Source organism: Dipodomys merriami, unplaced genomic scaffold (assembly GCF_024711535.1).
Source record: "Dipodomys merriami isolate MVZ:Mamm:240054 unplaced genomic scaffold, mDipMer1.0.p SCAF_68, whole genome shotgun sequence".
Taxonomy (NCBI): Eukaryota; Metazoa; Chordata; class Mammalia; order Rodentia; family Heteromyidae; genus Dipodomys; species Dipodomys merriami.
In genome coordinates, this window is record NW_027206268.1 from 1600866 (window position 1) to 1622155 (window position 21290).

Here is a 21290-nt window from a genome sequence, read left to right on the forward strand (position 1 = left end):
GTGGTAGAGCGCTTGCCTTGCATGCTTGAGGCCCTGGGTTCGATTCCTCAGCACCACATAAGCAAAAAGAAAAAAGCCAGAAGTGGCGCTGTGGCTCAGGTGGTAGAGTGCTAACTTTGAGCTGAATTGCTGAGGGACAGTGCCCAGACCCAGAATTCAGGCCCCAGGACCAGATCCAAAAAACAAAAAACAAAAACAAACAAACAAACCACTTCTATTGGCTATGTGAGAGCTTACAAAGTCTAAATACCATGTATGGTAGGAAAAGAGGCCATCATGATTTCCAGACTTTTCTTGCTTACAGTTGTAGGATTAATATATAGTATATATTATATAATTATATATTAATATGTAGTATATATTAGTATGTATCATTAGTATGTTATAATATATAACAATATTATATTATCACTATATGTTATTATATATAGTATATTACATATATGTTATATTAATTGATTATATTATTTATAGTATATTAATGATATTTGCTTGTTTATATTATATTATAAGTATATTAATTAATACAACTACTACATTAATATGTATAATCATAAATATATAATATATAACTAAATTTTATTTATTTATGTATTACTGACCTAAACCTTCTAAAGCCAGGCTAGCTAGTGTTTCTTTTCTTAAGTGACCCCCCACACACACACATCCAACACAGTATAACAACATTCCCCCCCCAAAAAAAAGAAGAAAAAAGAAAAAAAAAGTTACAAGATACACTGAACATCAAAGAAACACAGGTGAGCCTTCAGTTCACAGCCTAGCCTGGCCTCCTCCCCCCTAACCCCCGCAGGGAGGCCTCTGTGGGAGATTGGGACACCCTTGAATTCAGAAATATTTGGACGTGATTTGCATGTCAAGCCCTACCTCCAACTTCCTGAAATTTTTTTTTCTTTACTGTTTATGAAGGTGGCTCCTCCCCCCATCTGTCAATCCCTTGATTAAATAGCTTCTCTTCCCAGTGAGTTCCCAAGCTGTACTCTCTTGACTCCTGCCATCAACAGGTTGGTTGTTTGTTTTTTTTTCCCACCCCCCCAACATGAGATCTACCTTCCCGGGCAGGACCCTGACAGCCCAGCACCCCGGCTTTCTGCTTCTTCTGCTCTCTCTCTGGCTACACCCAGGTGCTGTAGGCAAAGAGTTGAAGTGTGCAACACTGGTAAGTACACTTTTCTCCTGGCTTTTCCTGGCACCCAGCAGAGTCCTTGTTTTCTTTCCCCTCCCTGTGTCAGCTCGGATAGAGCCAGCTTCAGACCACCCCGTGAATAATCAAGTTTCACAAGTTCCTCTTCATGAAGACAGAACATGTCTTGACCAGAAAAAAAAAGTTGTGCTGATTTTTTTTTTCTTCTCCATTTGCTTTTTGCCTACATTGTTGGTTATTGGCTTTAGGACTCTCCAACTCTGATTCCTTTCTGACCAGTCACACCTTTGGTCCAACCAGTCCACACACCACACCGGCCACAGCAGGTGCTGTTTATATAGTAAGAGATAACCTGGTTTCGTCGCATTTAATGATTATTTGTTTGCAAACCAAGAAAACTGTGTCTCTCTTTCTCTCTCTTTTTTTAATTAAATATCTCCTTCTGCTTACATTGGTCCGAAAATAGGAATACCTACTGGGTAAACAGTCTTTGTAGCATCAAAGAGAAACTAATCTCCAGGGTTTTAGAACAACTTCCTGAAGTATAGATCTAGTGGATCCTAAAATGAAGGTTTTTTTTTTTCCCCTACGTTGTTTCTGTGTCTTATTTTGTTGTTGTTGTTTTTCTTTCTTTTGCAGTTTTATCAACTTCGTGGGTAGGCAAAATGCTACATGTTCATTTCTGCCTACAGGGCAGTTAGTCTGTGTCTTATTTTATTCCCCAGTTTCCTTCTCTCTCTGCTCCTCTTTTCTTTCTCTTGCTTTCTTGCATTTATACATAGATAACCTGATCTGGCAAGAATGGACTGATACGTTTTCTTTCTGTACGAATACCCAAACTATTTTTATAGTTTGGAGGAAGGTTGTTATTATTATTTTATTTTAGCTATGAAACTTAAACATGGAGTCTTCTCTAAGTACCGTGTATTCAGGGCTTCCGTCTCTACTTTCTACAAAACAGATGATAACCATATGTTTATGTAAATCACGGTTCTTGGCCTAGTACATCTTGACCAGGTCAGGCATCAACAACGCTAGAGTCAAAAACCCAGAGAAACTGTACCCTGTTAAAAGGAAACTACCAGTTCGTTCTTTGTGTTGTTGTGTGTGCTGGTCTGGGAGTTTGAACTCAGAGACTGAATTGTTGTTTTTCTCTGAGCTTTTAGCACTCTTACTACTTGAGCCACAGCTCCACTTCCAGCTTTTGGTGATTCACTGGAGGTAAGAGTCTCATGGGGTTTTCAGCCTATGCTGGTTTGACCCTGAATCCTCAGACCTCAGCCTCCCAAGTAGCTCAGATTACAGAAGTGAGCCCCAAATGTGTGGCTATACCAATTAACTCTCAAATGGAGACTACAAGTTAATACTTCCCTCAGGTAAACCCATATACCAAGATAGCACTCTCCTGGAACTAAAAACAAACAAGCAAACAAATATTACATGAAGGGAATGTGAGCTGATTCCTATCATGGCTTGTTCCCTTTAATGGTAAATAAAGGGAAAATTAACCCTTAACAAAACAGCTTTGCCCTATTGGCTTAAGCCAAAAAAAATATCACTCTCTTCTTTTTATTGGTTATAGAGACTATGTAACTATAAATGATTAAGCTGTATATTCTGGGTCATCCTTAGAAAATTATCAGGAAAGGGCTGGGAAGGTGGCTTGCCTTGCATGCCTGAGGCCCTGGGTTCGATTCCTCAGCATTACATAAACAACAAGAAAAAAGCCGGAAGTGGCGCTATGGCTCAAGAGGTAGAGCGCTAGCCTTGAGCTGAAGAGCTGAGGGACAGCGCCCAGGCCCAGAGTTCAGGCCCCACAACTGGACGCCCCCCAAAAAAAAAGAAAGAAAGAAAATTATCAGGAAAGCCAGAATGAAAGTACCAGTGTTTAGTTGGGCACTGGGGGCTCACATTTGTATTACTAGCTACTCAGGAGGCTGAGATCTGAGGATCCCGGTTCAAAGCCAGCCCTGGGGCAGGAATGTCTATGAGACTCATCTCCAACAAACCACTTAGAAAACCAGAAGTGGTGTTTGTGGCCTTGAGCTGAAGAACGTTCGTTCAAGACCCATGACCACCACCAACAACAACAAAAAAAGAGTACAAACACAAGAATCAGACCACATGAGCTTGAATGCCAGCTCAATCCCTCATGAGCTGTGTGATTTTAGGTAATTTAGCCCTTTCTGTGCCCCAATATCATCATCAGCAAAATGGGGATAATAGCACCTCAAGGACTTGTTGTAAGGCTTCAATTAATATGTAAAAGTTTTAATAAGCCTATTTGGTAAATGCCTCAATGGTTGTTAGCTATTATTAATGTTGCATGTACACACAATTTCTCTGCATGGGTCTTAACAATGTTCACATAAGCAGTTAATTAAGATGCCAAGCATTTTTCTAATTATTCTCAAAAAGATAAAGTATGTCTTTTAAAAAGTTTCATCAGTTTTCTTCTCAGCTTTGAGTCTCTGGCCTGATCAAATACATGATCAAAAATGTGATTCTGGGTGCCAGTGGCTCACGCCTGTCATCCTAGCTACTCAGGAGGCTGAGATCTGAAGATCACAGTTCAAAGCCAGCCAGGGGCAGGAAAAGTCTATGAGACTCTTAACTCCAAATGAACCACCAGAAAACCAGAAGTGGTGCTGTGGCTCAAGTGGTAAAGCGCTCACCTTGAGCTGAAGAGCTGAGGGACAGCGCCCAGGGCCCTGAGTTCAAGCCCCAAGACTGGCACATGTGCACTCTCTCTCTCTCTCTCTCTCTCTCTCTCTCTCTCTCTCTCTCTCTCTCTCTCTCTCTCTCTCTCTCTCTCTCTCTCTCATGTGTTCTGAGAGTCACACAATATGTTCAGATTTTCCTTGACTTACCGCTCCACTGACTTCCTTTAAGACTTTTGTCGGGAAGAAGCTACTGCCCTTTTGTTTGCGTTTGCTTTCATTGTTCAGATTTGAAAGACATTTATCTACAGGCACGAAACTTCTTAAGACCTGTAAAATCTTTGTTTCTTTCACTTCTATTAAAGTAGCATTGCAACAATAGCTAACAGGTTATGAACAACCACCAGATGCCAGGCACTTAATTTTTTTCTTCTTTTTTGAGTTTCCCAAGCCTCCCTCAAGGCATACTAAGCTCATATAAGCTCAGTATTGCATATGGGTTAAAAAAAAAAAAAAAAAAAAAAAGCTGAAGCTTACCTTTAGTGGACCAGAGACTCATGATGTAATTGTGATAACAGCATATCAAGAGCTTCCGGCCTGGCACAGGTGTCTCATGCCTGTAGTTCCAGTTATTCCAGAGATCTGGAGGATGACAGTTCAAAGTCAAACCATCAGAAAGCTGGGCTGGAGGCATAGCTCCAGTGGTAGAGCACCAAGGAGGAGAAGGAGGAGGAGGAAGAAGAAGAAGTTTGGGCTGAAATGATAAGTCGTGTCTATGTAGATGAATTCTACTCCCAAGGAGTAGCCTGCTGTGAAAGGAATCAGTGTAAAGACACATCTTGCACTCCTCAAGATTAATAAACCTTTATCCAGGGCCCAGGAGGAAGGAGAGGCCTGTAGGAAATGGAAATGCTCTGCAACGCACACACACAGGCAGCAAAGGCATGGCGGGCTTTCCAGTTTTCAGGTCACATTTCAAATTCCTGCTTTGACAAATAGCCAGTCACTAGGTCACCCTGGGAGAATGACTTACACATTCCCCGACTCAGACAAACATTTGCCTTATCCTGGAAAGGCATTAATTCTACTAAGTGGCTTTTTTTTTTTCATTTTCCTGCTGCACATAAAGTGTCAGTAGTAGAGTTGACTACAGGTTAGATAGAAGCATGCCAACAGTTAAACACACACACACACACACACACACACACACACACACACACACACACACACACACACAATAAAACAATAGTACTGGGGTTTGAACTCAGAGCTCCACGCTTGCTCAGATGTTACTCTGCCACTTGAGCCATACTCCCAAACTTGCCTTTTGATGATGATGACTATTATTATTATTATTATTGGTCAGTACTGGGGCTTGAACTCTGGGTCTGGGCGTGGTCCCTGAGCTCTTCAGCTCAAGGTGAGCCACAGCACCACTTCCGGTTTTCTGGTTGGTGGTTTACTGGAGAGAAGAGTCTCTTGGACTTTCCTCCCCAGGCTGGCTTTGAACTGTGAACCTCAGATCTCAGCCTACTGAGTAGCTAGGATGACAGGCGTGAGCCACTGGCACCCGGCTTGATAATTTTTTTGCGGGGGGGTGATGGCGTAAATGTTTCTGGCTAGGTTGGCCTCCAACTGGGATCTTTCAGATTTCAGCCTCTTGAGTAGTTGGAACGACAGACATTAAGTCATCAGCGCCCGGCTACATTCTGTATGTAAAAAATCAAAGAAGTAATGTATCTAAATGGCCAAATAGCTCAAGATCAAGAGCAAACGTGGCCTCCTTAGCTGAGTAAGTGATAAAAGAGCAGAGCCCCAGGATATCATCATGAGGACTTGGATATACTTTCTCTCTCTGACCTGTATTTAGATGTAATTGTACTCGGCTACGATCCAGTCGGTTTGACGTGTTTCTCCGGGAGGCGTTGAGACATGTTGTGAACTCTTTGGATGGGCTAGCCCATAGAAACACAAATAAACCATCTCTCTTGGGGAGGAGGGCGAGGTGTGCCAGTTTGCACACATTTGATAGACTTGATAAAGATGACCGAATGGGTCTGGGCACAGTGGGTCACACCTGTCATCCTAGCTACTCAGGAGGCTGAGATCTGAGGATCACGGTTCAAAGCCAGACCGGGCCAGGATAGTCTGTGAGACTCTGATCTCCAATAAACCACCAGAAAACCAGAAGTGGTGCTGTGGCTCAAGTGGTAGAGCGCTTGCCTTGAGCTGAAGAGCTCGAGGTCAGCGCCCAGGCTCAGAGTTTAAGACCCACAACCTACCAAAAGAAAAAAAAACCTCTACAGTGGGGTTTATTTATATATACATATATATGCATATATACATACACACATATATGTGTGTATATATACATACATGCATACACATATGTGTGTATACACACACAGAAAGACATATATTTTTCCCCCTTTAGGTATTTCGGCATGGAGACCGAAGTCCCATTGAAACATTTCCCAATGACCCTATTATGGAGTCCTCTTGGCCACAAGGATTTGGCCAGCTCACACAGGTTGGTTGGTTGGTTGGTTGGTTGGTTGGTTGGTTGGTTGGTTGGTTGGCTGGTTGGTTGGAGTTTTCAGCCCCAGATGCAAAGGGGTATGTGGAAGCTTCTCGGTTGGTCAGTTCATTCTCTGTACAGCCAAAGGCTGGAGAGCACTGTCTTTAAATGGACCCTTAGCCCTTATGGAAAAGAGCCAAGGGATGTATTCAGGGGCTACCTTTGCCCCTTCATAGCCTACCATCTTCTAGCTCTTTAAAGAAGAGATGGGGCTGGGTGTTGGTGGCTCATCCTAGTTACTCAAGGAGGCTGCGATCTGAGGATCGTGGTTCAAATCCAGCCCAGACAGGAATAGTCCGTGAGACTCTTTATCTCCAAGGAACCACTCAGAAAAACAGAAGTGGTATGATGGCTCAAGTGATAGAGCGCTTGCCTTGAGCTGAAGAGCTGAGGGACAGTGCCAGGCCCTGAGTTCAAGTCCCATGTATCCTTCCTAGGATCTGTGGTCCCAGTTTCCCCTGGCTTGTGCTTTATCCAGTGATACCCAAAGTTTCTTCCAGAGTATGGGAGTTGGGGCTCTTCTGGGAAACTTTAGACTAACCACAAGATTCCCATAATGTACTTGTTTCTCAAGCTCCCACACGCAAACATATCACTTGGGTGTCTCACTCAAATATAGATTGGGGCCAGGCATGGGAGCTGGGGTGCCAAGAAATCAGGAGACCAACATCTGAGGATCACGGGTTTGAAAGCCAACCAGGGTGGGGACATCCATGAGACTCTTATCTTCAATCCACCACCAGGAAGTCAGAAGTGGAGCTGTGGTTCAAGTGGTAAAGCACCACAGCCTTGAGCCAAAAAAAAAAAAGGGCTAGGAAGGTGGCTCAGTGGTAGAGCGCTTGTCTTGCATGCATGAGGCCCTGGGTTCCATTCCTCAGCACCACATAAGCAGAAAAAGAAAAGCCAGAAGTGGCGCTGTGGCTCAAGTGGTAGAGTGCTAGCCTTGAGCTGAAGAGCTGAAGGACAGCGCCCAGGCCTAGAGTTCAGGCCCTATGACTGACTGGACCAAAAAGAAAAAAAAAGCTAAGAGACAGCATCCATGCCCTGAGTTTGGGTTCCCCATGACTGGTACACACACACACACACACACACACACACACACACACACACACACACACACACACACACACACACACACACACACACACACACACACAGAGCAGATTCTAAGGCACAAGGCTGATTTGTGGTAAGCTGAGATTCTGCATATTTAGCACACTTCCAGACAATGACAATGGTACCAGTACGTGGACCACTTGTGTGTGTGTGTGTGTGTGTGTGTGTGTGTGTGTGGTAGTACTGGAGTTTGAACTCAGGTTCCCATACTTCCTAGGAAGGTACTCTACCATTAGAGCCATGCCCCAAGCCCCCCCCCCACTTTTTTTTTTTTTTTTTTTTGCTCTAGCTATTTTCCTATAGATAGATCTACTTTTTCTCCAGGATAGGCCCCAGATAGGCAAGCCTCTCAACCTCTGACTCCAGCTGTACTGCCATTACAGGTGTGTATCACCACCCGGGATGTTTTTTGGCACAGAAGCTTGCTAACTTTTTTTGGCTTTTTGTTTTTGTTTTGGCCTGGGCAGCTGGCCAAAACTGTAACCCTTCAGCTCTCGGTCCCCTTCAGTAGCTGGAATTAAAGGTGTATATAGCATACCCTGCCATAGAGACAGTAACAGGTATCTGGAGGTCAAATTCCTATCCTCAGCCTGGGTGTTTTCTTTTTCTTTTTCTTTTTTTGTCTGTTGTGGGCCTGGGCGCTGTCCCTCAGCTCTTCAGCTTAAGGCAAGCACTCTACCACTTGAGCCACAGCACCACTTCTAGTTTTCTGGTGGTTCATTGGAGATCAGAGTCTTATGGACTTTCCTTCCCTGGGCTGGCTTTAAATTGCGATCCTCAGATCTCAGCCTCCTGAGTAGATAGGATGACAGGTGTGAACCACAAGCACCTGGCTGGGTGCTTTCAAATCATGGTAATGATGAGTGGGGGAAATCTCTCCAGCACCAAAATCTCCACAGGTGCTCACTGGTTAGCAGCATGACTTCACAGCTGTCAGGAATGCAGATTCCTGGGCTCTGTCCTGTACACAGTGCATCAGAAATGTATGTTGTTGCTTTTATTTTTATTTTGTTCTGTTTTTTCCCTCCTCCCCCTTGTAGCTTGGCATGGAGCAGCATTATGAACTTGGCCAGTATATAAAGAAAAGATACAGAAAGCTCTTGAATGAGTCCTATAATCGTGAACAGGCAAGTTGGGGGAGTCCACTCTTAAAATAATGAAAATAATATGTGGGGAGAAAAAAGGTTTTCCTGTTTTTTTTGTTTTGGAAAGGGAGGGGGAACTTGTATAAGTCAAAGCTTTCATTTACACATGAGATCGTTTATAAGATTGTTTATAGATTTTTGTTTATAGGATTAGGGGCTTTTTTCCCTCTTAATTTTTTTTTGTCAGTTGTGGGACTTGAACTCAGGGCCTGGGCGCTGTTCCTCAGCTCTTTAGCTCAAGGCAAGTGCTCTACCACTGAGCCACCTTCCCAGCCCCTCCCTCTTAAACATCTGTAGGAATATAACTTCAAAGCTCTATGGATACTTAGGCTTGGCAAGTAGCCACTTCATTGTCGGTGCCATTTTGTCAATCCAGCCTACCAGGCTGCCATGTCCTATGATAGGGTTATAATATAATGATATATCTTGATGGGTTATGATGACCATGCTACACTGAGTCTGCTTATATATTTCGATGCAGATACTCAGCTTTTTCTCTCCCATACATGACAGAAAGAAAACCTGGAATTCTTCTAACGAGGCTTCTGCTTTGATTTATTTCCCCCCACATGCTAGGTGTATATTCGAAGCACAGATGTGGACCGGACTCTGATGAGCGCCATGACAAACCTCGCAGCCCTGTTTCCTCCCGAGGGAACCAGCATCTGGAATCCCACCCTCCTCTGGCAGCCTATCCCTGTGCATACCGTATCTCTGTCTGAAGATCGGGTTGGTATATTCTGGGAGATGCCATGGGTTGAGAGGAGGAGGGAGGATTCCTGGGGAGAAGGAAGACTGTCTGCTCAGGACCTGTGGCTGTACCAATCTCCACATGCCCCTGGGTAGTGTTGCTTTAAATTTTGTTTTATTAGCCAGGCACCAGTGGCTCATACCTGTCATCCTAGCTGCTGAGATCTGAGGATCTCGGTTCAAAGCCAGCCAGGACAGGAAAGTCTGTGAGACTCTTAGCTCCAATAAACTACTAGAAAACCAGAAGTGGTGCTGTGGCTCAAGTGGAAGAGCACTCACCTTGAGCTGAAGAGCTCAGGGACAGCGCCCAGGCCCAGTGTTCAAGACCCACGACCAACCAAAAAAAAAAAAAAATGTTTTTAAGAGGGAAAAAAAAAAAAACAACAATCCTATAAAAACCAGAAACTGTATCTACCAACAGTGTGTTCCTATTTAGGCACATTTATGAAAGTTGGGAAAATTTAAAAAAAAGTTCTGCAGGTCAAGGTATATATCCACTAGTTTAAGACCCACAGGCCATTTGAACTTGTTCCCTCCAACTTTAAACTTTCCACGCAGCTCGAAGCACATTTGGATCTTTTAGACCTAATGAGGTTTGAAATTTTGGCATCGTTTCTTTGGCAAACATCTCCGGCTAGCTAAGCCTTTGGTGATCTGACTTCTGTTTTTCAGCTCCTCTACCTGCCCTTAAAGAACTGCCCCCGTTTCCAAGAACTTGAAAGCGAGACTTTGAAATCGGAAGAATTCCAGAAAAGACTTCACCCATACAAGGTTAACAGTGGCATCATCTTGTGGGGGTGCTAGCCTCTGAGGGTCAAAGTAAATGATGAGTGTTTGGTTTCTTGGAAGGGCACCCTGAGCCAGGCTTCAGTGGTTCATGCCTGTAATCCCAGCTACTTGGCAGGCTGAGATCTCAAGATCACAGAGGGCTACTTGAAATACTACTTTTCTATGTGTGTTTTCCTCCTCCCTCCCCCCAAAAAACAGTATATTTTTCCTTACTTTTTATTACCTTTTTTTGGGGGGGGGGAGGGTCGGTTGTGGGGCTTGAACTCTGGGCCTGGGCGCTGTCCCTTAGCTCTTCAGCTCAAGGCGAGCGCTCTACCACTTGAGCCACAGCGCCATTTCTGGTTTTCTGGTGGTTTATTGGAGGTAAGTGTCTCACAGACTTTCCTGCCTGGGCTGGCTTTGAACTGTGATCCTCAGATCTCAGCCTCCCGAGTAGCTAGGATAACAGGCATGAACCACCGGCACCTGCTTACTTGCTATTACCTTAAAGATGAGTTTGGGGGCTGGGAAGGTGGCTCAGTGGTAGAGCGCTTGCCTTACATGCATGAGGCCCTGAGTTCGATTCCTTAGCACCACATAACCAGAAAAAAAAGCCGGAAGTGGTGCTATGGCTCAAGTGGTAGAGTGCTAACCTTGAGCTGAAGAGCTGAGGGACAGTGCTCAGGCCCAGAGTTCAGGCCCATGACCAGACACCCCCCCCCCAAAAAAAAAAAGATGAGTTTGGGACTTTTGTCATATATCTACTTTTTTTTTTTTTTTTTAACGAGTTTAGGCTAGATTTACAATAATATGCCTCTGGTTTTCTTACATTTACACACCTCATTTTTTTCTTTTTTTTTTGGGGGGGGGGGGGTCCCGTCATGGGGCCTGAACTCTGGGCCTGAGTGCTGTCCCTCAGCTCTTCAGCTCAAGGCTAGCACTCTACCACTTGAGCCACAGCACCACTTCCGGCTTTTTTCTTTTAGCTTATGTGGCGCTGAGGAATCGAACCCAGGGCCTCATGCATGCAAGGCAAGCGCTCTACCACTGAGCCACCTTCCCAGCCCACACCTCATGTTTTTTCTTTTGCCTATTTGCATTGGCCAGCACAGATAGCACCATGCAGTCACCACCCGGTGCTGTGACAATGTTGCACTGTCACAATGTGGTGATGCTACATGGTTGAGATGCTACAGTGTTGTGATGTTTCAATGTCATTTGTTACAATGTTGCAGGATTACAATGGCAGTATTCCTTTTGGGCATCCTTGCCTTGTCTTTGATTTTCCTGGGTTGTTTTTTGTTGTTGTTGTTGTTGTTGTTTGTTTGTTTCCTCTCCCAATTAAATGTGTTGGCTTTTGAACTAGAATAGATATATTTTTCTTTTCCTTCCTTCCTTCCTTCCTTCCTTCCTTCCTTCCTTCCTTCCTTCCTTCCTTCCTTCCTTCCTTCCTTTCTTCTTTCCTTCCTTCCCTCTGTCCCCCCCTTTCTTCCTTCCTTCTTTCTTTTTTTGTGAGCCAGTATAGGGGTTTGAACCAAGGGCCTAAACCTTGTTTCTTTAGCTTTTTCACTCAAGGCTGGCACTCTATCATTAGAGCCATGGCTCTACTTTGGAAGCTTTGCTGGTTAATTAGAGTTTTTAAAAAAAATCTCATGGAGGGCTGGGAAGGTGGCTTAGTGGTAGAGTGCTTGCCTCACCTGCATGAAGCCCTGGGTTCAATTCCTCAGTACTACATACACAGAAAAAGCCAGAAGTGGTGCCATGGCTTAAGTGGTAGCGTGCTAACCTTAAGCCAAAAGAAGCTCAGAGACAGTGCCCAGGCCCTGAGTTCAAGCCCCAGGACTAGCAAAAAATAAAAAATCCACTTGAAATGTTTAGAGCTCTTGTGGGTTTTTTTTTTTTTTTTTTTTTTTTTTTTTTTTTGAGGGGAAGGGGGTCTTTAACCATTATTATAAAGCAAGGAATTTTATGGAAACCTGTCAAGGTTAGAACTAGCACAACTACTTTTCTGGGGGAAAATATATATATATGTATATGTATATATGCAGCAGACAAATTCTATCCTTCCAAAAGACCCCAGAAATCACTGATGATCTCATCAGTCAGATAACTAAGCACGGGTCTCAGCAACCCAAGAATGATCCAAGCGCAAGCCAGGCGTGGTGGTGGCTGAAGCCTGTAATTGTAGCTAGGTAGAGAGGGAGATCACGGTTGGCTAGACTCCATCTCGTCTAATGTCTGGGCATAATGGCCTACCTACCTTTTATCCCAGCGAGGGGAGAAGTTCAATGGGGAAGACTCACAACCCAGGCTGGCCTGGGCATAAAACAAAATGTGATCTTGATATTAACCAATGCACAAAAAAAGGGCAAGGGGGTTGGAATTGGTAGGGTGTCTCACATGGTCGAGAGGGATAGGAAGTCAGTGTCTGTCGGCTGTTTCTCCATACTTACCAGACAGGAGACATCAGGGCCCTGTTGAGGTTACTATCTGCAGATTTCTAGGATGAATCCAAACACGTGAAAAGACCAGAAACTGGTGTTGTGAGTGTCTTTTTTTTTTTTTTTTTTTTGGCTAGGACTTTATCGAAACTTTGCCATCGCTGTCAGGATTCCACGGACGAGACCTCTTTGGGATTTGGAGCAAAGTCTACGACCCTTTATATTGTGAGGTAAAAAAAAAAGAGAAAAGAAAGAAGCAAGGAAACCATGGTTAATTTGCCAGCTGATGTAATGATACATGCCCGTTTGCCTATACTTCTTTGGATGGAGAACTATAATTCTCATCTTGAAAATGTTGACTTTTCTCCTCTGTTGACATTTTCATCCTTTTAGAGAACGGTAAACAAAAGCTGCCCTTTTCCCCCATACATTGTCATTCATTATTTGGCAGAGATTGAAAATGCTGTGTGCTTGCCTTGCATGCATGAGGCCCTGGGTTCAATTCCTCAGCACTACATAAGCAGAAAAAGCCAGAAGTGGGGGCGGTGGCTCTAGTGGTAGAGTGCTAGCCTTGAGCTGAAGAGCTGAGGGACAGCGCCCAGGCCCAGAGTTCAGGCCCACAATTAACAAAAAAGAAAGAAAGAAAAGAAGGAAGGAAGGAAGGAAGGAAGGAAGGAAGGAAGGAAGGAAGGGACTTGAGCCCCGATCATGAGGGTTTTTTGTTTGTTTGTTTGTTTGTTTAATTGTGCTAGTACTGGGGCTTGAATTTAAGGTAGAGGTACTTTTGTGCTGAAGGCTGATGCTCTAGCACTTCAACCACAACTCTACTTCCTTTTTATTTCTGATTAATTGGGAGATCAAAGTCTCATGGACTTTTCCTGCCTGGCCTGGTTTTGAACCTTGATCTTCCAATCTCAACCTCTTGAGTAGTTAGGATTACAGGTGTGAGCCTGTGGGGCCTGGCTGAAAATGTTAATGAAAGAGAAAGACAGACAGGCAGACACAAAAGCAGACAGAGACAGGCAGAGAGCAAATGCTATACAACATTATACAGAGAAGTAAATTGCCCAATTTCTAGAACTAGAGCTATAGAAATAAACCAGCCAACTGTAAGACAAGTCGTCAAAAGTGTGGGAGCAGGAAAGACCTTTGCTGTGTGACATGACGTATTTGAAAGGATCTGTTGGATAAATGACTGCTGTTTCTCTTAGGACTACAAGGTAATTTCCATTCAACAGACTCCATCTCCTGGCTAAAGGAGTCATTGCTAGTTCTCTCTTTCCAGCCAATTCACTAAATCCTTAGGGCAAGTTTCTGACCACCCAGCTGCTTTGTACCCACTTTGGATTTTTTTTCCTTCCCTTTTGTGTTGGGGCTTGAATTCAGGACATAATCCCTTAGCCTTTTTGCTCAAGGCTAGCACTCTTATTATGTGAGACACATCTCTGCTTCTGGTTGTTTTTTTTTTTTTGTTTTGTTTTTTTTTTTGGTGGTTAACTAGAGATAAGAGTCTCATGGAAGCCAGGCGCTGGTGGCTCACGCCTGTAATCCTAGCTACTCAGGAGGCTGAGATCTGAGGATTGCGGTTCAAAGCCAGCCCGGGCAGGAGAGACTGTGAGACTCCTATCTCCAATAAACCACCAGAAAACTGGAAGTGGCGCTGTAGCTCAAGTGGTAGAGCGCTCGCCTTGAGCTGAAGAGCTGAGGGACAGTGCCCAGGCCCAGAGTTCAAGCCCCACGACCGACAAAAAAAAAAAAAAAAAAAAAAAAAGAGTCTCATGGATATTTCTGCCCAGGCTGGCTTTGAACCTCGATTCTCAGATCTCAGCCTCCTTGAGTAACTAGGATGACAGGCATGAGCCACTGGCACTCAGATTCCCTTTCTTCCTGACTGCAGAGTTTGGCTTGGGGATTGTTGGTCTTGCTTGCCATAGGTATTAAACCCAGGGCCTGAAGCATGCTAAGAGTTCAGTCTCTCACTGAACTCTACTCTCAGATTCTTGAGGTATCTTCCCACAAGTCTTTCATTGATTTCTTTTGTTGTGCTTTTTACTTCTTTTTACACACACACACACACTTTTTTTTTCCCCTCTGCTGCAGGGTGTCCACAATTTTACGTTACCCTCCTGGGCCACGGAGGATACCATGACTAAGCTGAAAGAATTATCAGAATTATCTCTCCTGTCTCTCTATGGAATTCACAAGCAGAAAGAGAAATCGAGACTCCAGGGAGGTAAGTATTTCCTTTTTCTTTTTGGCAACACCCAGTATTTGAAGCTCGCTCAGCTTTCTTTTTCAGCTGGTGCTCTATCACTTGAGCCATGCATCCAGTCTAGTCTTTGGTCTTTGGCTGTCTATTTTGGGGGTCCTGCTGACTTTCTTCTGCCTAGGATGAGTTGGAACTGTGATTTCCCCCAGATCTTAGCCTCCTAAGTAGCTAGGATTACAGGTGTGAGTCACAAATGCATGACTAATATATATGTATGACATGCTTGTGTGTGTGTTTGTGTGTGTGTGTGTGCACATGAGGAGAGTAGTATTTGGTTTTGTGGTTGGATGATCAGGTTCTGAATCCTAGTGAATAATCTAAGACATGCTTGAACTCAGGGCCTGGGGACTGAGCCTGAGCTTCTTTGGATCAAGGCTAGCACTCTACCCCTTGAGCCTCAGTACCACTTCAGGGTTTTTCTGTGCATGTAAGGCAAGCACTCTACCACTGAGCCACCTTCCCAGCCACTATGTGTATTCTAAAGAAGAGGCTTAAAGAACGCAGCATCTAGTACAGCACACAAGTCAACCATTGCTGTGTTACTATAATCATTCTTTTATCTCCTCTGGGCCTTGGTCTTCCCCATGCTGGCTCAGAGCTGAGTGAGCATTTCCTTCTCTTCCATATGAACATCACTGCCTACCCTAGAATTCAGGCGAGGGGTCTGAGCCCCAGGAAAATGAAGCCACTGTGTCTGAAAGATTACAGAGTGAATTTCCAAGTGGCTGGTTTGGCCAAAGTAGTTTCCTTTCCTGAAACCCTCGCTGGTGGTCATTATTCAAGCTAGCAGAACATATTTTGTAGGTTAATTATGCACCACAATTTAGCATGTATTTCAATTGGCAAGCTTATGACAAATGTTTCCACTAGTGTTGAGTTGGTTTTTTTTTTTTTGGTCAGTTGTAGGGCTTGAACTCTGGGCCTAGGAGCTGTCCCTCAGCTCTTCAGCTCAAGCTAACACTCTACCACTTGAGCTACAGCACCATTTCTGGTTTTCTGGGAGTTCATTAGAGATAAGAGTCTCAGGGACTTTCTTGCCCAAGCTAGCTTTGAACCACGATCCTCAGATCTCAGCCTCCTGAGTAGCTAGGATGACAGGCATGAGCCGCCGGTGCCTGGCAGTGTGGAGATTTTTTTGGGGGGGGGGGAGGGGTCCGGTTGTGGGGCCTGAACTCTGGGCCTGGGCGCTGTCCCTCAGCTCTTCAGCTCAAGGCTAGCGCTCTACCACTTGAGCCACAGCACTACTTCTGGCTTTTTTTTTTCTTTTTGCTTATGTGGTGCTGAGGAATCAAACCCAGGTCCTCATGCATGCAAGGCAAGCGCTCTACCACTGAGCCACCTTCCCAGCCCAGTGTGAAGATTTTTAATCAATGATGTTCTCCTTTAACTTGGCCCCTTTGTGTGCACGCATGTGTGTGCCAGTCCTGAGGCTTGACCTCAGGGCCTTCTATTCTTTTGGATTGTTGTTGTTGTTGTTGTTTTGCTCATGACTGGCTCTCTACCACTCAAGCTATACCTTTACTTCTGGCTTTTTGGTGGCTAACTTGAGATAGGAGTCTCTGCATGCGTCTGTTCAGGCTGCCTCCAAACTAAGAACTGTCAGATCTCAGCCTCCTGAGTAGCTAGGATTAAAAGCATGGGCTGCTGGCACCCAGCACACTTGGGACACGTGGTAGCACATGACACCTTTTCATCACACTGGCAGATACGGGCAGGAAGATGCTCAGTCCTCACAATCAGCCTAAGTGGAATAGAATAAAGAGTCCAGAACCAGGCAGGTTACAGCTAGAGCCTGAGCCCTACAAGGCTAGCTGACTGGACAGATCATGACACCAAATGGGAATCGGGTCCAAATATAATTAACATAGCTATTAAAACTGATGCTGGGGGGCTGGGAAGGTGGCTTGGTGGTAGAATGTTTGCCTAGCATGCATGAAGTCCTGGGTTTGATTCTGTATATACCATATATACAGAAAAAGCCAGAAGTGGTGCTATGGCTCAAGTGGTAGAGTGCTCTTGCCTGAAGCTGAAGAGCTGAGAGACAACGCCCAGGCCCAGAGTTCAAACCCCACAATGGACAAATATATATATATTTCTGATTGGTTCAGCTCCCTGGTTTTATCTACCTCCTTCCAGGTGTCCTGGTCAAGGAGATCCTCAAGCACCTGAAGAGTGCAACTCAGACAGAAAAATACAGGAAACTTGTTATGTATTCTGCGGTAAGTATGGCTTGTTTTCATCTGTTCAAGCATCCATTTGTTCAAGCCCATAGTCTTTAGGAGGGCAACACCCCCTCAATTCAGTGTGTGGGGGGGCTGGTCCTGGGTTTTGAGCCTCAGGGCCTGGGTGCTGTCCTGGAGCTTTTGTGCTCAAGGCTAGCACTCTACCACTTGACCCTCAGTGCCACTTGCAGCTTCTGTTTATTTATTTATTTTGGTGGTTAAATGGAGATGAGAGTCTCATGGACTTTTCCTGACTGGGCTGGCTTTGAACCATGATCCTCAGATCTCAGTCTCCTGAGTTGCTAGGATGACAGGTGTGAGCTGTCAACACCCAGCTTCTTCTTTGTCCTTTTTCTTCTCAAACTGGTTCACGTTCTTTTGCATTATATGTACATTGCCACATGGTTTAGGCAGCCGAATGTTGGCCCTATTTTATATAAGACGTGGGCGACGAGTCTTAGCTACAATTAGATAGCTCACTTGTGTCCAAAGAGGAACTGAAAACCCACCCCCACCCCCTGGCTTCTGTCCATTGTCAGGCAAACACTTTATTTATATGAATTATGCTACACTCTCTAGTTCCTTCTATCTAAACTTCCCTAAACATGTACGGCCCTCCTACGCTCTTACAGGACTTTAAAACCTAAGCTGAGAGTGGCAGCATACCTCTGTAATCCCAGCTATACAGCAGTTGAAGATAAGGAGGGCTATGTCCAAAACTGGACGTAGGCCAAAAAGCAGAGACAGTACCTGAAAACTAAACTAGAAGCAAAAAGAGGCCGGAGTTGGGGGGGAGGAGATGTGTGGTTTCAATGGTGGAGTACTAACACAAATCCCTGAGCTCAAACCTCAATACTGTACTTCCCTCCTCCCACCAAAAATTTTTTAAATGATCTTAATCTTCAGAAAAATATAATTTAGCACTAATGTGTTCCAAATCACCTTAAAACTTTAATGAAAAACAATAAAAATCAGCAAAGACAGAGATTCACCCTACTGAGATAAGGCAGGAGAGTTAAATTCAGAAGACTCGATTCAAGTTCATTCTATGTAGGGTTAAATGACATTCAGTTAACTGGGTTCTGTAACTTCATCACCTGGAAATATACAGATCTGTGTAGCACACATTAGTGTTGCTCAAGCAACACTACCCTCCCTTACTTATTAAGCCATTGGGAATTTACTTGAAGGTCTGGGGGGAGGGGGTGTACTGCATCCAGTATGAGCCAGAGGTGACCTTTGACACATGATTTCCCTTTGGAATCCCCGTAGCATGACACTACTGTCAGTGGCCTACAGATGGCACTAGATGTCTACAACGGCATCCTTCCTCCCTATGCTGCCTGCCACTTGATGGAATTGTACCAGGAGAAGGGGTAAGCGGCTCACCAGAGCATGCTGGTTGGCTTCAGGGGTTTTTGCATCTGTCTGTCTGTCTGTCTGTCTGTCTGTCTTCAATTTTATACTCAGATGGAAGAAGGACAGTAACAGGATCTTTGCCCCTTTCTTCTTTGTCTTCATTGAAGTCCTTTATGGGGCTTTTGGATGCGTAAGTCACCTCATCTGAGTACTATAGAGGAAAAGGTGTGAAGAAAGCATTCTCCGTGATTAAAAAAAAAAAAATTTAAAAAAATTGATGCCGGGTGCCGATGGCTCACGCCTGCCATCCTAGCTACTCAAGAGGCTGAGATCTGAGGATCGCTGTTCAAAGCCAGCCTAGGCAAGGAAAGTCTGTGAGACTCTGATCACCAATAAACCACCAGAAAACCAGAACTGGCACTGTGGCTCAAGTGGTAGAGCGCTCGCCTTGAGCTGAAGAGCTGAGGGACAGCACCTAGGTCCGGAGTTCAAGTCCCACCATCGACAAAAAAAAAAGTCAAAAGTTGTCTAGTGCCCCAATTTACTCCCAACTAAGTGGCTCCCAGAACATGGTAGTCTCTAGGTGTGAACACATCAGGAATGAGCAATAGTGCATCAAGTGTCTCGTGATATACCCCCACCAATTTTGGCATCCAACATTCTTTCATGTTCTCTGTCTCTGCCTGATTCTTGGAACAATTATAATACGGACTTTATAGGATGAGTTTGGTAGCATTCTTTCCCTTTCTATTTCATGAAAGAATCTGGGAGATACTTATATTTTTTTTTTTCTTCAAAAGACTGATAAGAGTTTAGCAACAAATCCATTCAGTCCTGGGCTTTTGTTTGTTTGTTTGTTTGGGACATAATTACTGCTTCAGTCATTGCTTTTATGGGTCTGTCCAAGTGGTTCATAGCCTCTTGGTTCCATTTTGGTAATGATGGAGAGGAAATATTGTCAAAAGACATTGCAAGCGGGTATGAAGAAGTGTATAAGGAATCTTAAAGAACATCGTGGCTCAACGGGGAGATAAGAGGAAAAGGAAGCAATAGGTTTATTTGAGTTAATCTATAACATATGCACTTCTAAAATACTATGGTGAGAGGCCTTAGTACAATTATTACAAACTAAAATGTTAATGGCAGAAAGTAAAGCAGACTTTGTGGTGGGGAATGGGTATCCGAGGGAAGGAGGAAGGCAAATGGAGAGAGTGAAGAAGGATACCTATGGCCAAAGGTGTTTATTTACATATGCTTAATAATATGTATTACTGTATTGAATATGCAAGTTGATGTGTATTAAATATGCAAATTGTGCTATTTTTATTTTCATATATGAAAACGATGCAAGCCGTTGAAATTGTTTTAGAGAGGGAGAAGGGCTGAATGAGAATGATAGAGGTTGGGCTGGGAAGGTGGCTCAGTCGGAGAATGTTTGCCTTACATGCATGAGGCCCTCGGTTTGACTTCTCAGCACCACATAAGCAAAAAAAAAGCCAGAAGTGGGGCTGAGGCTCAAGTGGTAGAGCACTGGTCAGAGTTCAGGCCCCACAATCGAAAAAAAAAAGAGAGAGAGAATGATAGAGGTGATGAGTTTGATCAGGAGATACTATATATGTCATGAGGAATCCTCCTCTACAATTAACATGTTTTTTTGTTGCTGTTGTTGGTTGTGGGGCTTGAACTCTGGGCCTGGGCACTGTCCCTAGCTCAAGGCAAGTGCTCTACCACTTGAGCCACAGCGCCACTTCTTTTCTGGTGTTTTATGGAGATAAGAGTCTCATAGACCTTCCTGCTCGGGCGGGCTTTGAACTGCAATCCTCAGATCTCAGCCTCCTGAGTAGCTAGGATGACAGGCATGAGCCACCAGCATCCAGCCTCATATGCTTTTTTTTTTTTTTTTAGACTCATCAAAGTCACATCCAACCAGTCTTACCAACCATCTTATTTCAGTTTCTTCTCTGATCAAGGGCCTCTGTCCCCACCTGCAATGTCCCTCACAAATCTCCCCCACCAGCTCTATCCTACCTGCCTCAGTCTCCCTAAATCTCCCAGCTAAATTGTCCACAATCTCTGTTTGATCCCACCGCTCCTTCCATGGACACGTGACACAGCCCAGGTAGGAGTCGATCTGACACCACGGCATTCACAAGCTCCCCTCTCCTCCGCCTCCCCCTTGGCAGAGAGTACTTCGTGGAGATGTATTACCGGAATGAGACGCACCATGAGCCCTACCCCCTCACGCTGCCCGGCTGCACCCACAGCTGTCCCCTGGAGAAGTTTGTAGAGCTGCTCGCGCCTGTGATTCCCCAAGACTGGTCCACAGAGTGTATGACCACAAGCAACCACCAAGGTACTGAAGACCGAAGGGGTTGAGTACATACTTTGGCCCCGATCCTCAGCTTAGAAGATGGGTTTGGTGGGGGGGGGGTGACGATCATATATTTCAGGGACCTCCCCACCCCTCAAATTATAAGCGATTCCTACTTCTCTCTTTAGCCCCTGCCTCTACCTGTCATAAACCTCAGCCTGGGTTTGCGTGGTCACTGTTAATGTAAAAACAGTTATCAGTACCCACATAGAATCAAGGCTAAGGGCAAAGTTCATGGTTCCTGCCGTGAGCTAGGTGATTGGTCACACAGGATTCTATTGTTTAAGGCCTGGGGGGGGGGGGCGGGGAGTTGCTTGAATGAGATTGAGATGAGGCTAGGCTGGTAGAGGTTGAAGAGGAGCAGATTTCAGGCAACACCCACAAGGTTAGGTGAGAGACTGCAGTGAACTTTTGTAATCCAAAGCTCAATAGCAAAAGGGTCAACCTGT

The 21290-nt window shown here is 44.6% G+C and overlaps 1 protein-coding gene across 2 annotated transcripts in view; it reads left to right on the forward strand.

Annotated features, from left to right (window-relative positions):
- Positions 1-951: 951 nt before the first annotated feature.
- Positions 952-21290, forward strand: part of Acp3 (acid phosphatase 3) — a 32336-nt gene continuing 11997 nt past the window's right edge. For both annotated transcript variants that reach the window (XM_070005417.1, XM_070005418.1), the window contains exons 1-10: positions 952-1177; positions 6257-6352; positions 8557-8643; positions 9238-9390; positions 10084-10182; positions 12758-12850; positions 14721-14853; positions 17026-17108; positions 18384-18487; positions 20654-20823. In XM_070005417.1, the coding sequence (XP_069861518.1) occupies positions 1058-1177; positions 6257-6352; positions 8557-8643; positions 9238-9390; positions 10084-10182; positions 12758-12850; positions 14721-14853; positions 17026-17108; positions 18384-18487; positions 20654-20823 (1138 nt within the window). In that variant the 5' untranslated portion in view covers positions 952-1057. The remainder of the gene's footprint in view (positions 1178-6256; positions 6353-8556; positions 8644-9237; positions 9391-10083; positions 10183-12757; positions 12851-14720; positions 14854-17025; positions 17109-18383; positions 18488-20653; positions 20824-21290) is intronic.